Here is a 14,906-nt window from a genome sequence, read left to right on the forward strand (position 1 = left end):
GTCAGTGGGAGATTGCCTGGGTCCTCTGGATTGGTTCTCCACTGGTCCGGAGCCATGGTGGAGGCTAACCAAATTGTACTGGGCTGTGCCTGGTCATGGGGGTATAAGAGTGTGTGGTGCATTAACTACCCTAGGCAAGAACAGAGACTTCAGTAAATATTTTATATCAAGTGTAATTTATTAGCAGTATGAAGCAAAGTCAACATCACTGCATTAAAAACTCATTATACCCTGTAAACAGACCTCCCAGTGCTGTAAGTCATAATGCCAACTTCGCGTTTCTCTTAAAAACAAACTCTTACTGAACAGTAAAGGAAACAGTCATAGCAGCATTTTCTTCCTTGTATAACCTGTCGTGGAACAGTCCATATCACTAAAGGCATCTATCTCTTACTGAAAGAGATAGAGCAGATAAACAACATAAGCAAAAAATTCTGTATTAATAAAAGACAGACAAATATTTAAAATCCTTACCATTTAATATATGCTACAAAGTTTCTTTTAAAAGTAAAATGACTTACACGATTTTACAAATACACTGGATTCAGGTCTGTAGCAGAAGCATGTTCTAAGACAATCAACAGTACAGGGTAAGTACATACACACTGAATAACAGACATTGTGCTCTGCAACTGCTCTGTAAGACCTACGGTAAATACACATTTAATAGTTAATAGTATGAAGAACATATATTTCCATATAAAATATTAACTGCTTTTGAATATTTTCAAAAACAAGACTTTTAATTTTTTTATTATCTCATCTTCTTTTTTTGAATCCATAATTGAACACTTGCAATTTTAGCAGCAAGAATATTATGTGGCCAAGAAACAAGCTCACCACATAATCAGTAATAGCACTTTACAGTACAGTTGACAGTCCATTCACAAGACAGTTTGCAAACGTTAAAGCATTTATACACTTGATAAACATTTCTTCTGTAGAAGTTCCAATGTCCATCCGACTGCAGCAGTAGCACATACATACATTCCATATGGCAGATATCAGTATTACAGCATTAAACCCACCTTTAGATATATATGCGAAATCCACGTGTAGTTTCAGTATGGTACCTTCTTTATAAATCATTTTTGGGAAGCTCACAATACATTCATATACAGTAAGGGTCCAGCAATCTCTAGACTTTTGCCAAACCGTCCACAATCCTTCCAGAAGTTGGCCTCAAAGCCGCTCTTCCCACTGCAGTAAACTCCTTGAAGAAGCTGCTGGTAGGTAATGAAAGAAATTACCTCAAGAGACTGACATTTGGTTTTACCTCCTCGGCTTCACTGGACAGCTTCTGCAGAAAGTCTGCTTTCATACAGACTCAGCGCGTGGTGCACAAATTCATACTGTTCGCTGGTCTGAACCATTCCACCCCTGAAAAGGAAATACAGCGGAATGAAATCTTATTTCTTAAGAATGCAACAACTCCAGCCCCTGCCAAACCCACGACCACCAGATAATACAAGCCCTTTTCTCAATTTCTGACTTAGAGTTTGCTTGAGTAAGTGGGAGATTTGCCTGAGCAGAAGTATTCTTCATAACTTACACTATCCAGCATGTGCCCAGCATGAACCACCATTCCCGGTTCCTTCAGGGTAAGAACTAGAGAGGAAAACATCTGGCATCTACATTGTTAAAACCTACATTTCAGATTCAACAAATTCAAAGAGAATTTCGCTCAGTCACTTGGGCAAGGAAGGCCAGATACATGGATGCAGCAATACAAGTGATGGCGCAAGGGAGTAGTCAGAATCTGGCCTTTCATTTTTGTCCTTTACTAAAAATGCAACCTTTGGTGACCCTCCGATCGCCTGTGCAGAGACCAGCTCTTCCTGTCCTCTTTCTAACGCCTACAGCGCATCCTGTCTGAACAGCAGCCACCTAAGAAATTTTACAGCAGTGACTCATTTCAGCACCAACAATACAAAAAAGTTTAACTTGACCATAAAAAGGACTAGTTACGGCCAGCTTGGATTAGAAGCCTACATTTAATACATTCACCTGACAGCAATCCCTTTGTCAGATCTAAGTACGAGGATCAGGTCCCACACCTCCCGCGACAGTTGCAGAGTGGTGGGAATGGGATGATGTCCTACAGGAGGTAGGTGTGATATCTAGTAAGAGTGGTACCATTCGGCTCTGAAATTAAACTGAGCCTCTTTCTGACACTACTAAGGTCTTCCAGGTCTCACTTCTCATGGAGTGAAGCCTCAAGTTTACTTAATTCCGCTTTTATTATCTCATCTGCCAGGGTGTTCAGAGATACCTGCTCTGCTTGAAGAACCAAGCCCCCAGTTCATCCTCAGCATACCCTGGAGCAGCTAGTTACCTCTGGGGGGATGAAAGACTAAATGGCCTTGGTGGGAAGGAAGACATTAAGATGTGTATTGTATTTGGCTTCAGCTAGATCTTCATTGAAACAAGCAAATTTGTGAGGGATTTGGATCCAGAGCAATGTCGAAGACAGGTATCTTAGAGGAGAAGGTCTGACAAACCCCCATGTGATCCCTTCAGACACCCTAGCAAAAAAAAAGGGTCTACTGATACACAATGCTATGTGGAAAAATGCTAAAACTGCCTCAGCAAGTATTGTCCTTTAGTATTAGAGAACGTTGTCTACAACCATAGGGTCCTTTTATTTTCCTCAGTGCTACTGGATGGTTAAATGGCTGTGGCAGGAAAAACATAATTAAAACAAAACCTACTTCTTTAAGCAAGTGACCAGCTGTCTGTGCTCCTCCAGTGAGCTCAGGCAACTGTCAAACACCTTTTAGCGTGCTGCGTGTCTATTACGATATGCTATTCCTAGGAATTCAATCACAGGCCCTTAAACGGTCCCATCCGGTGCAGAACGCAGCAGCCTCTTAGCTTTGCCAGCAAAGACATCCACAAATTCATAACTCTTGGCTGCCTGCTGCCCTCAGCTGCTCTCCTCTGTGCCTGTCCCCTGCCTGGAGATCCAGCGAAGAGTCTCAAGGTGATGGGAGGGCTTTGCTCCGCTCCTTTGCGCTGCCCAGCCTCCTTCCTTCCTCCTCGCCGCTGCGTCCTGCCCTGCCCAACGCAACCCTGTCCCAGCCAGCTTCCCCATCGACGTTCCCCCAAGATGTTCTCGAAGGGAGCACGTTTCCCGGGTTAGATCCGCTGTGTGGAAGGGAACATATCCAGGGAGACGGGCTTGGCAGGAAGGGAAGGTTAAAACAAGTTTGGCTGCGCTGGGCTGTTTGCGGGGGTGATTCTTGCTCCTTCCTTTTCGGTGCTGAAGAAACGTACAAAATTCCCAAGAAAGCATGCGTAAGACTGGCTGGGGCTGAGCCCAGCACTACCGCATCTGCCCTGTGTTAGCAAGCATAACCGAGATGTTATGATGCTTCTCAACCCTGTATGGGCAAACCAATGCACGTGCCTGTCAGCTTAGGGGCACCTGAGCCTTATACTGAGGTTCAGACAACTTGGCCTTGTCAGTGCTATCATCCACGGGATTCACAGAACCATAGCATTGCCGAATGGTTTGGGTTGGAAGGGACCTTAAAGATCACCTAGTTCCAACCCCCCTGCCATGGGCAGGGACACCTTCCACTAGACCAGGTTGCCCAAAGCCCCATCCAACCTGGCCTTGAACACTGCCAGGGATGGGGCAGCCACAGCTTCTCTGGGCAACCTGTTCCAGTGCCTCACCACCCTCACAGTGAAGAACTTCTTCCCTGCATCTAATCTAAATCTACCCTCTTTCAGTTTAAAACTGTTACCCCTTGTCCTATCACTACAGGCCCTGAAAAAAAGGCTTTCTCCATCTTTCTTGTAAGACCCCTTTATATATTGAAAGGTGGTAAAAAGGTCTCCCCGGAGCCTTCTCTTCTCCAGACTGAAGAACTCCAGCTCTCTCAGACTTTCTTCACAGGAGAGGTGCTCCAGCCCCCTGATCATCTTCGTGGCCCTCCTCTGGATTTGTTCCAACAGGTCCAAGTCCTTCTTGTACTGGGGACCCCAGAGCTGAACGCAGTATTGCAGGTGGGGTCTCACCAGAGCGGAGTAGAGGGGGAGAATCCCCTCCCTCAACCTGCTGGCCACGCTTCTTCTTATGCAGCCCAGGATACGGTTGGCTTCCTGGGCTGCGAGTGCACATCGCCGGCTCACGTCAGATTTTTCACCTACAAATACCCCCAAGCCCTTCTCCCCTTTGTTCTTGTGCAAAGCTCACGTTTAATAGCAAGGAATCATCTGTGACCCTGAGACATCAGTTAATGCAAAAGGCTGCGTGGAAGAGCGTTTCAGGAGGAAATCTGCTCAAGGAGGGAGGTTTCCTCTCCCGCGTCCCTCGTGCCCAGAAGGGATGAACCCACGGCTACGGCACCTCCGTACGGGTGTGCAGCCTCCGTCCCCTGCCAGCCCACGCTGCCAGCTCCGCTGCGAGCTGCTGGGCTCTTTGCTTTTTCGGGAGTCTCTGGGGCAGTGCTCAGAAGAATGAGCCCCTGGTATCCTGAGGGCTCGGGGACCGTGACCAGCTCTGCCTGGGAAGGGGCCTTTACCCTGCCCTCCGGCTTGCTGCGAGTGCAGCTGGATGCGGTCTGCTCCAGAGTGAATGTGATGCAGGGTTTGGGATTTTTTTTTTTTTTTAACCTGAGGCGATTAGTCAAAACACTTAAACAATGAATTGACGCACACTGGAAACTCTTTTCATCCTGTCTAAGGAGCCAAGAGCAAAGTTATCAGACGTCATTCCAAGAATGTGCCTTTAAGGTTAAGAATGTGCAAAGTTTCTCGATTTCACAGTAAGTTTTGAAGATGCCTCACATCAAACGTTTCCTGTTTCTGTTGCAAAGCATAAAAAATGAACTGGGAAAAAAAGTAAGCTGAGCAGATCTGTGGGTCTGTCTTTCTATGAATCCACACAGAGCACAGCTGTACCTCTGTCCTGGGTCAAGATTCTGAGTGGATGGTCCATTTCCTCATGTTAGCTCAGCACCGACAATTACTGTCAGATCCGTTCACCCCTTAACTTACACTGAGCAGCCAAGAAGAAAGTGGCACCTGGACATACCTTACCTAGGAGCAGCTCTCTCCTGTCTCATTCCCTGTTGGAGCTCTATTTTAAACTGTTTCCAGAGGGGCTACACAGGCAGTTAAACTATTTTTCAGCATAACTTTTTGCCACCATCTGCAATTTGTCTGGATGCTTGTTTGGTTCTCACTGAGTGTGCTGGGCAATGGGAATGTTTTGGTAAATCCCTACAGCATTACTGTGAGTCCCTCAAGTGCAGCTCTTTTCTCCTATTGCTTGATTCACTTTGGTAGAAATGTGGCCATGGACCCATGTAACAATAAGTTCACACACTGGTGGATACCATCGAGTGTGTTCGTTCCATCAGTAGGTCTGTGTTTGGATGGTGCAGCTCTGAGCATGAGCAAGCCTGGCTGGGAACCTAGTGGAGATGCGGAATCAGGGATGAAATATTCAGTGTACCTCTGAGGCAGGTTTCTAGCTCCCAGGTGGTCATATAAAACCCTCCTTTTCTGCTGAACTCTCTTTTTTTCTGTTTTGTAAAGGCAATCTGATGTACAAAGAGTAAATTTGAGCTCAGCTGCTGGCCAGCATCATGAAGAAGACAGCCTCATCGCTGTCCCTGCTCTGCTCCTGGTTGAACCCCACTGCTAATGTTGGCCACGCTGATAAGTGAGGTGCAACGCAGCTATGGCCAGAGCCAGCTGCTGCAGCCAAGTCTGGTGGACATTAAATTCATTTTGCTTGCTGCATGCCACGTGTAATGACTATCTCCCAAGCCGCCTGCCAATAACCACCAAGTCAGGACTGGGTCGTCAGGGGAAGCTGGTCTCATGGAGCATTGTCCACATAACAGCGGTACTCGGCCACTTTATGAACCCACCATCTGGCTGGGCTGGCAGTGGCTACTAGTAGCCTTAGGGGCTGCTGAGCTCTGCCTTAGCAATCCTTGCTATACACTGACTGTCAGGTGAGTGAGATCCATTCTGCAGTATGGCCAATTAGAAAAAGAAAAGAAAAAGAGGTTTTGATTACTAAGATTTGCCCAGAAAAATGTCTTTAAAAAATTAAACCACAGATATACTTTTTGTCTTGGGCAATGCCTGAGAATATGAAGAGCTGAGGCACCTTAAGCAAGATCTTTGGAGTCTATTTATATAATCTGAAACTCGAAAAAATACAGAAATGCGCGAATCACAAGACTTAACAATTTTTCTAACAAGCTTTGTGTCACCGAGATTGCTGTTATGAATGTTTGTATTTAGGTCAGATTTCCATTCTCTTTCCAAGTTTATCTAAGATACTAATACATATAAAAAAGTTCATTAGTCAGATACACTTGACGAAACTGTGTTGTCAGTTATAATGCTGAAAATTTGGATTATTTTTTCGATGGCTGAAATAAGGACTTAAAAAATGATGTAGCTGAGACCAGAGTTTGCTTCCACTTCTCTACAATAGAGTGTAAAAGTAGTAAGAAAAAGGTTATCTTATAATAGAAATACTAAAATGCAAGAGAACACTAGAAACCTTTTTCAATAAGGTGAACAGATAATCAGAATGGAGTGTTGGAAATTTGGAATTGATAATTTAAAACAGAGTAAGCATTTTTTCCCTCAGCTCTTCCATCTTTTTTGTTGCTGAGATTTTTAGGTCAGGAACTCCCCTTGGAGAATTTTACACTCCGAGTGGCTCATGTTGCCCAGTAAGGTTCACATTACAATCTCTAGTATGATGAAGGCACGTGGGAGGGGAAGGCAGAGGAGATGATCCATAAACATGGTCAGCTATATAGATTCTGGTCCTTCTGCAGGTTGTGGTTCCAGTACCTTTCAGAGCTCTTCAGAACGCAAAAGTCCTGTATTGTCCCTTTGACCTAAGCTCTTCTGTAGCATTTGCACTCGTATGGGTTGTTTCCGTTTAAAGAAGAAATGCATATCAGAAGCAGTTAAAATAATTGCAAGGAGATTATATGACCTGGTACCTACAGCAGGAGAGGAACGAGACTTCTCTATTCTTGGTGCAACCCTGTTTATTTACTTTACACAAAATCCTGTTTCCCCAAGCAGAATAAGAAAGAAAAGTACAACCAAACCAACAGCTTCCATTGTGCACAATACCCACATCTTCCTTTCCAACACAAATCTCTCTTCGGCCATGGTTTCACAAAACAAAGCATTCTGCAACAATGCTGGCTTACAGCGTTCCTGCTCCCAAGCTGTGAATTCAGTCAGGGAATTGATCTGGCTTAAGGAAATTCTGCAACAAATGCCTTGCTATTTTCTTAAGCTGGGTAAGTTTGCCAACTCAGTTCAAAAGGACCCCCAGCACAGCCGAGGGAATGCCAACAGCGCTGGATTTGGCTCTCTCCGCTCCATAAAGAAACTACACACTGAATGAGCCTGACGTCCCTGTCAACCCAGGCTCAAAGACAATCCCTTGCCTCCAGATTGCCCCGTGTCTCTTGTGCCCTAGTGGGACGCTGCAGACAGCAGAAAGCTCCAGGAGGGGAAAAGAGGAGTGCCCAGTGCCCAGCAACTGCAGGGTTGCCGTCTCAGGAGAATTTCATTCAGTGAAGTCTCTCACAGTTTCACCCAGAAAACAGTTTTCCTTATTCAGGATCTAAATACAAACGTTACTTTGAATATTCAGCTAATGCTGTCGTAAGAGTCAGCAAAAGTGATGGCAGCCATTTCATGTAAAGCAACATTCAACTGTGAAAAGGTTTTCAGAATCATTACTGATTCATTATTGATCATTCCTGAATCATTTCAGTAATGATTTCAGAATCATTTCAGAATCATGGATTGATTTTCAGAATCATTGACTGATTTATGGTTCTTCTGGAACTCACCGATCCACTCGTAGCTGGCAGACGATGCTCAATGCATCTACAACTCCCTCTTCCTTCAACTGCTGACAACCAATGGCCGTGGCAATAAAACATCCAGTTCTTCCTATACCAGCACTGAAAAGAAAGCAAAATTTAATAGGGGAATGGAGTTCACAGATCAAAGGAGTTAAATGGAAAACACTAAAGAGATATGAAAACAGTAAAGGTACGAAACATGGAATTGCTAGAACCCACAGTTCCTGGGTGCATGACTAGCAAGGGTAACTTCTCAGCTCACTTTCTTAGAGAGAAATGAAAGGGTGCACTGTTCCAGCAGTCCAGTTGTTGTGGGTAATTTGTGAGGCTTACACGTTTCCAGTTTGCCCACAAGTGTATGGTAAGAAAAACAGTCTCCATTAGCACCACGAAGTCCAAATGTTCTCTGGCACAGTCCAAGCAAATGAAGGAGATATGCACTGAGATGGGGGAAAAGCCCACCCAAAGGCAAAAGTCAGTGGGGCTTTACGTTTGAAGCCCTCAAAGTATACAGGGGTTCTGCTAACCATATCTCTAACCATGAAGGTAAAAAGGACATAGAACCCTGCTGATGAAGTTAACTCCCTCTCCTGTGATTCTGCAGGAGGAGAAGGATTTGGTGCTGTAACTCCCCAGGTTTTCTTGATGCCTGCTTGGAAACGGCCATTTTGGCATTATTTTTACTCCCTTGGCCTCCAACACTTTTGATAATCTCTGCCCCACTCTGTTTCTTGCTTAAGTAATGTGGAATTCAATGCAGCTCATCCCTTTCATGCTGCATGGCAGGAAAATGTGAGGAAAATAGTTAAAACATGAAGTCAGGGGTCCAGATCTCCACGCCTGGCTTTATAGTAAATACTTAACCATTCGGTGCCTTGCTTTCTTCATCTCTGCTATGGGCATGAATGCTACCTGCCTAATAAGAGCACTGCAAGAGTTATTTATATTGATGCCAGGAAGAACACATTGAGTGTCTCAGATGGAAGCTTGATATATCTGAATGCAAAGTGTTACCATGAGTATGTCCACTTGCTACAGCTGAATTAAATCACAGTCTACTCACCACAGAATGAAAGATGGGAGTGCTGTAGAGACTCAAGAGCCCTCCCATCTGGAAGTGAAAATTTCCAAGAGGACTCAGCAATATTAAATATATGAGGATGTCTAAGCCAGCCATGAGGGGATAATGAAATGTAAAACTGGCAGCGTAAGAAAGGATCGAGTGAGATGAAGATCCTGAGTTGACAGCCTGTCTCCTTGGACATCAATATCTATGGGATAAATCCATCCAAAAGGAGAAGGCCATAGTTTATAAAGAGGGATTTGGAGAAGGCAATCTAATGCATACCATCATTCTCTTCCTCAAATATTTTGAAAACCTTGAAAGCGGGGCTAACACGTTTAAATAATTCAGATGTAAGTGAAGTTGGCTATAATGAAGGGTTCTTTTTTCCCTATTTTTGGGGGTGGATTAAATGTTCTTGGACAAGTTCTTAATATGTATTAAATAAAGACTAAAGACTAGGGTTTTCTAATGTATTTTCTTCCTCAGCTCAGGCGTGCCGGTCCTATCTTATTACACAGCTTTATTTCAGACAGTGCAAGATAAAAAATTCATTGTTCTTCACTTGCCTGACATTTCCTTCCTGGTGTATCCAGAAAATATGGAGAGCTACTTTCTACTTACTCTGAAGTATTTTCAAGCACCCAAACACAGTGTGTATATATATATATATATATATATATATTTCTATTATTTACATATATTTCTATCATATATATATTTCTATTTTTCCCTTCTTTTTTAGGAGTTTAAGATGTAGTAGCTCATTGGTAACGATTGTGGTCTGTTAATTGGGAGTGTGGAATATTGGACTGTTAGGATTCGGGGATTAAGAGATGCAGGCAGTATGCTTTTTATAGAACATGTTCATGCACTAGCTGATGAGGAACGAAAAGCAAAAAAATTCCAGCAGTAACTATAACAGTGTCAAGTTTCTGAGCATGAAAATTTTATTCCTTATTCTCATTTAAGAAACTCTTGCAAGTCCTCCAATATGCCAAATTGCTGGTTCTTCTGGGAAGTAGAAAATGGCATTGTGGTCCAGATTCTCAGTCAGCTTGGTTTCACTGACTAAATGGGGCTAAATTAGTTTTACATTTGCAGAATATAATTCTGTGTTCTAATTCTTCCTTATTGATTCAATTTAAATAAAAAAAAATCTTTTCCCTCTGTATTTGAAATCACTCAATTAAAACTTGTATTTGATCCCAAACCACCTAGTTGCCATTAAACCCAAACTTATTTTGATGTACTAACTACATGTCCAAAGGACAGATTAAGGAGATATTTTCCATATTTACCAGAGGCTTTTGATGAGTGACATGAAAGGAAACATATACCCTTCCAGTGAATGCCACTATAAAGATTAGTAAGAATTTAAAACTTTCTTCCTTTGGAAACCTGTGTCCTTGGTGTGTGTGTGTAATCAGATCTGCTGATTTCAAGGAACAAAACAAATGTTTACTCTTTTTCCTATTCTTTTGCAGAATAGGAACTACTTTGCTAAAAGAAGTCAAGTCCTTCTTATATCCTGAATCCTCAATGGGCTCATGGGTGAAGTGTGTAAGACAGCACCGTACGCTGACAGGCTATGAGAAGACATGTACAAAAACCTTTTTTTTGCACTAGTGCCATAATTCCCAATATTCAGAGATTATTAAAGCATTTCTACTTCAGATTCAGGATCATTGTTTGAGTGTGCACTGTAATGGTCCTTTGGAAATACCTGAGAATTGTGCAGCTGTATCTGAGGTCCAAGTTAAAAAGTGTGCACAGGCTCTGTAAGACCTGGATGACCTCAACTGCAACTCAGACTAAAAGGGAAGAAACTATCTGACTAGAAAATGGAGCACGAGTGAGTTCACCCATTTTGTAGACCATCGTGCAGCAAGCATATAGACAGCTGAGTTGTCACTGAAGAACTATTAATTTTAATCACAACTGAGATGACATCTGGGTCTTTAATAATGAATAAATTCCTGCTCATGATTATGGATCTTACTGTCATATCACTCACCTCAGAAAGACACCTCGTTCTTCTGCAGACCTTCATTACTGAAGATCCTTACTAGAAAAATGGGACTCCCAATAGCCATCCACAGATTTGTGGATTTTTTAGGGAAACTACAATTCCTGATAAAAACAGCTGCATAAAATTTGGGAAAGTTCCCTATTCATCACATTCTGGTTTTGAAAAATGATGGGTGGTTCAAATCTGGCTTCCATTTCTCTAAATCTCCTAAATATGGAGTTGAAAAGAAGTGGTTCAAGATGAAAAGTTCTGGTTTGATGTACTTCTAGGGAAAAAAGGAGTACTATCCCAACTGTGGGAGATGTATCATCACAGTTATGAGACAAAGCAAGTAAGGAAACACTGATTTTAATTTTTTGTTTTCTGTTTTTCTTTACCTACTTCTTTCCACCAATATAACAAATCCAATACTACTTCCTACCACTTCAATTGCAACATGGGGCAATGAATCAATATAAAGCAATAAAATGGAATTTAATTAGAATTATTAGAAGGACATTCTCTGGTTCATTACAATTTGTGTGAATAACGCTCTGCTCTTGAGTACTAACACTTTGCCCTTGAGTATCAAACCAACTGCCCTTGTGAAAACATTCACAAATTTTAGTCTCCAAATCTGTACGTGATGCCAGCTGTTCAAAATTGACTTGCTTTACAACATTTTAGCCAATCAGTCACAGGGCATGGCATCTGACTTAGGTATCTAATTATGTAACAAGACTAAAAAGAAAACAAATCATGAATAAGAAACAGAAGCTAACTAATTTTTCTAGCTGGTCTTTCAAAACCAGAGCTCATTAGCAGAAATGGAGAAAAGTTCAGAAATGATTTGCTAGCAACAAGGGAATTCTCTCTAGAACTCAAATCTTCAAATATGAACTGAAAAAGTCAATTAGCATGAAGAGGATCTGGGGGATTTTACTCTTCCCCAAATACGTCCTTTGTTTAGGAGGAGGCCTGTTTGATGCGATTCGCTGTGGCCTTGCTTTGGGCAGTCATTTAAGAGAAGGATTGCTAATTACCTGCAGTGCACGATGACGGGCCCTCTGCCCGGTGATTCCACCCTGTCCTCTTCTACATCCAGCATGAGCTGCAGCAGGGGCTGAGCGCTGTCGGGGGTTTTGTGGTCTGGCCAGGACGTGTACCAGTAGTGTTTCACACTCCGGGACTGACTCCCTTGCTGAAAATAACATGAAGATTTTATAAGCACACTTGTGGTGAACAGTTCTTTTTATATCTCTCAATGTTATGGTAAAAAGACAGTAAAAACATTAAGAGAGATTTAACAAATTTTTTTTTATTAGACTCGGAGGACGCAATGGCAGGGAACAGGCGTGCTCCCAGGGACCCAACTGTAAGAAGGGTTTGTGCACCTGAAACTTGGCTGTTTTTTCCAGCTGTGTAAGTTCTGCTCTGTCCATCCGACTACTGACTTGCTGACTGTGTTGTCAGTTGGGAATTGTCAGAGGTCTGTCTTAGATCAGTGGTAAGATCTAGAGAGATTAGCTTGACTGGGCTTCTGAATCTCTAAATTATTATATATTTCTGCTACCTTTTAAGGACATTACCATATGGATCTGATACTAAAATTACAAGAGTATTGAAGTTAAAGGTGCAGAAGAACTGCCCTTCTAGGTTAATCAAACATCCCAGTTTGTCCAGTTATTCTCTCCCACAGAGGCTGCTACCGCTTACTTCAACAAGCAAAGGGGCTAAATATGGGCTAGAGTAATTAGTGTTGGGCAATATGACTTCTGCCCACTTCTTACTGCCTGCGCTGAAACACCAAACAAATTTCCCCAGTTCATTACTTACCGTAATGCTCTGTCAGGAGCAGCAGATGATGCAATCCGATAGCACGTAAGTGTAATGTGGGAAGTAACTTAGAAGAGGAACCTCTGCCTTATTTTACACAGTTACTATTTAGTCAGAACCATGAAAGCTTAAAACTTTCCTTATATACTCCTTATATTTTTAGATTCTCCAATGGGCTATAGCACACAACACGAGCAGCGTATCTTTTTCAGAATGATGCTATGCTAGCTCTTTCATTAACTAAAATCCCTTTACATCGCCTTGGCAATGCTAAAAAGGCCTCAAAGCAAATGTAATTCAAGAGAGTGAAACTTGCACTCTTTTTTGAAGCCTTTTTTATTGCCACAGTGATACAAAGCAGCAATACGATAAGTGTTCCAGTGCTTTGGTCTCGATCATACCTTGCAGCTGTGAGCTTCATAGCTCAGTTACCCCTCCTGTAAAAATTTATGCCCTTTAAAAAACCCACTTTATTTAACATTAAAAAAATAAAGCATTAGGAACCATGCTTCTCAGATGCAGATTGTTACCTTTATTGTAAGCTGACGGACAGTATAGTTCTCGCATTCTTGCACACTGTTAACAAGGACTTCAACCTTCCCATAGATTCCTCTTTTTTCTGGCCAATAAAGCACGCATTTCTGGAAAGCAAGCATCAGTGTCATCAACAAACTGGGTCCTGGGGCCATATTCCTATCTCATTTTTACACAGAACGTATTTGTCCGGAAAGTTCAGGTGAATTCAACCGAGGTGTTATTCATGTCAGAAGCATTCCTAAATAAGATATTGCAGTGTTCTTAATGAATGATTTAGGCCTGATTTTCAGGATCTGAGTTTTCCAAATATGGATCTCTATCACTGAATGCTTTGAACAGCTGTTTTTATTCTTAGAAGCTCAATGAAGTTCAGTTAAAGGGATTATTTTCCACATTCAAAATAAAAGATTTTTTTTCTAGAACATTCTCTAATTCATAGAATTAAATTTATAAAGTTTATTCTTTCCAAATGGGATTTCCTTCTGAGCAAGAGATTCAGAATTTGTCCTCTCCTCACAAGAGTTTCTATCCTCTTTAGTCTCCTGAGCCCTGATACAACAAAGCATGTAAATGTGCCCTTAGATCTTACTGAACTCAAGGGGACTTAATGTGCATGTTAAAGTATTTTGCAGAATCTGAGCTGTCTACTATATAACTTACTTGAAATGAACGTCAAAAAAATCCATCAGTCTTGCTAGAGCTGCACAAAATTATATACAGAATTCTTAATGAATCAGTAGTGTTATACTATTTCAGCAATGTATCTGACAAGCATCTACTAAAAGGGAGAAGAAGAAATAGCATTTACAATATAAACCATTTTATTTTTCCCCTGCAATAGTTTGCTTATCTTCAAGTCAACTGCAACTTCATATTCATTTCTATTAAATTATCTCTATAGTCTACCTGAAAGCAAACAGCCCTGTTGTATAAATACTTCTCTAAAAATAGATGCTTATTACCTTAAGAGTGTAAGGTGTTTGAAAGCCACTTTTTCTGAAATAATGCTGGCCAGTCTGACTTGTTCATGAAATAAAAGAACCCCCAACAATTAAAGAAAACCTCCTTTTTAATATTCAATGCACAGGTACAAAAACACCAAGAGAACAGCCAGTTCTACAATAATAGGAGTCCCAGAAAGAACTTGTTTGTATTTCCTCACAAACTCGTGCTGAACAAACTGGTATATATTTAGACAGTAGCATACATTATGCAGCAAAATGAAACAATCCCTTTAATACAATTAATTGCCATAAAGCATAACTCCCAGTAAATCCTGCTAAAAATGATCCAGAAAAAATGCCAGTGAAATGCAAGGCTTTACCACCAGGTGTGATCTTTAAGCTGCTACTCTACTTGATAACCCAAGAGCTGATTGAACCGAATCATCTCTGTTGCATAAATACTTTTCTAAAAATAGATGCTCATTACCTTAATAGTGTAAGGTGTGTGAAAGCCACATTTTCTGAAATAATGCTGGCCAATCTGACTGGTATCGTTCAAATCCTGTCTTTTGCAGAATTACTCGAACATCCTAAATTTGCTGTCTCCCCGAAGACATCAAGAATGGCAATAAAATACTCAG

General features: G+C 41.7%; 1 protein-coding gene across 1 annotated transcript in view; it reads right to left on the minus strand.

Moving 5' to 3' along the window:
• Positions 1-159: 159 nt before the first annotated feature.
• PTPRR (protein tyrosine phosphatase, receptor type, R) overlaps positions 160-14,906 on the minus strand; it is a 140,610-nt gene continuing 125,863 nt past the window's right edge. Inside the window, exons 11-14 of the mRNA XM_010561960.1 lie at positions 13,315-13,425; positions 11,992-12,149; positions 7,860-7,973; positions 160-1,380 (exon numbers count right to left, since the gene is read on the minus strand). Coding sequence (XP_010560262.1) covers positions 1,287-1,380; positions 7,860-7,973; positions 11,992-12,149; positions 13,315-13,425 — 477 coding nt within the window. The 3' untranslated portion in view covers positions 160-1,286. The remainder of the gene's footprint in view (positions 1,381-7,859; positions 7,974-11,991; positions 12,150-13,314; positions 13,426-14,906) is intronic.

Source organism: Haliaeetus leucocephalus, unplaced genomic scaffold (genome assembly GCF_000737465.1).
Source record: "Haliaeetus leucocephalus isolate CR32 unplaced genomic scaffold, Haliaeetus_leucocephalus-4.0 Scaffold151, whole genome shotgun sequence".
NCBI lineage: Eukaryota > Metazoa > Chordata > Aves > Accipitriformes > Accipitridae > Haliaeetus > Haliaeetus leucocephalus.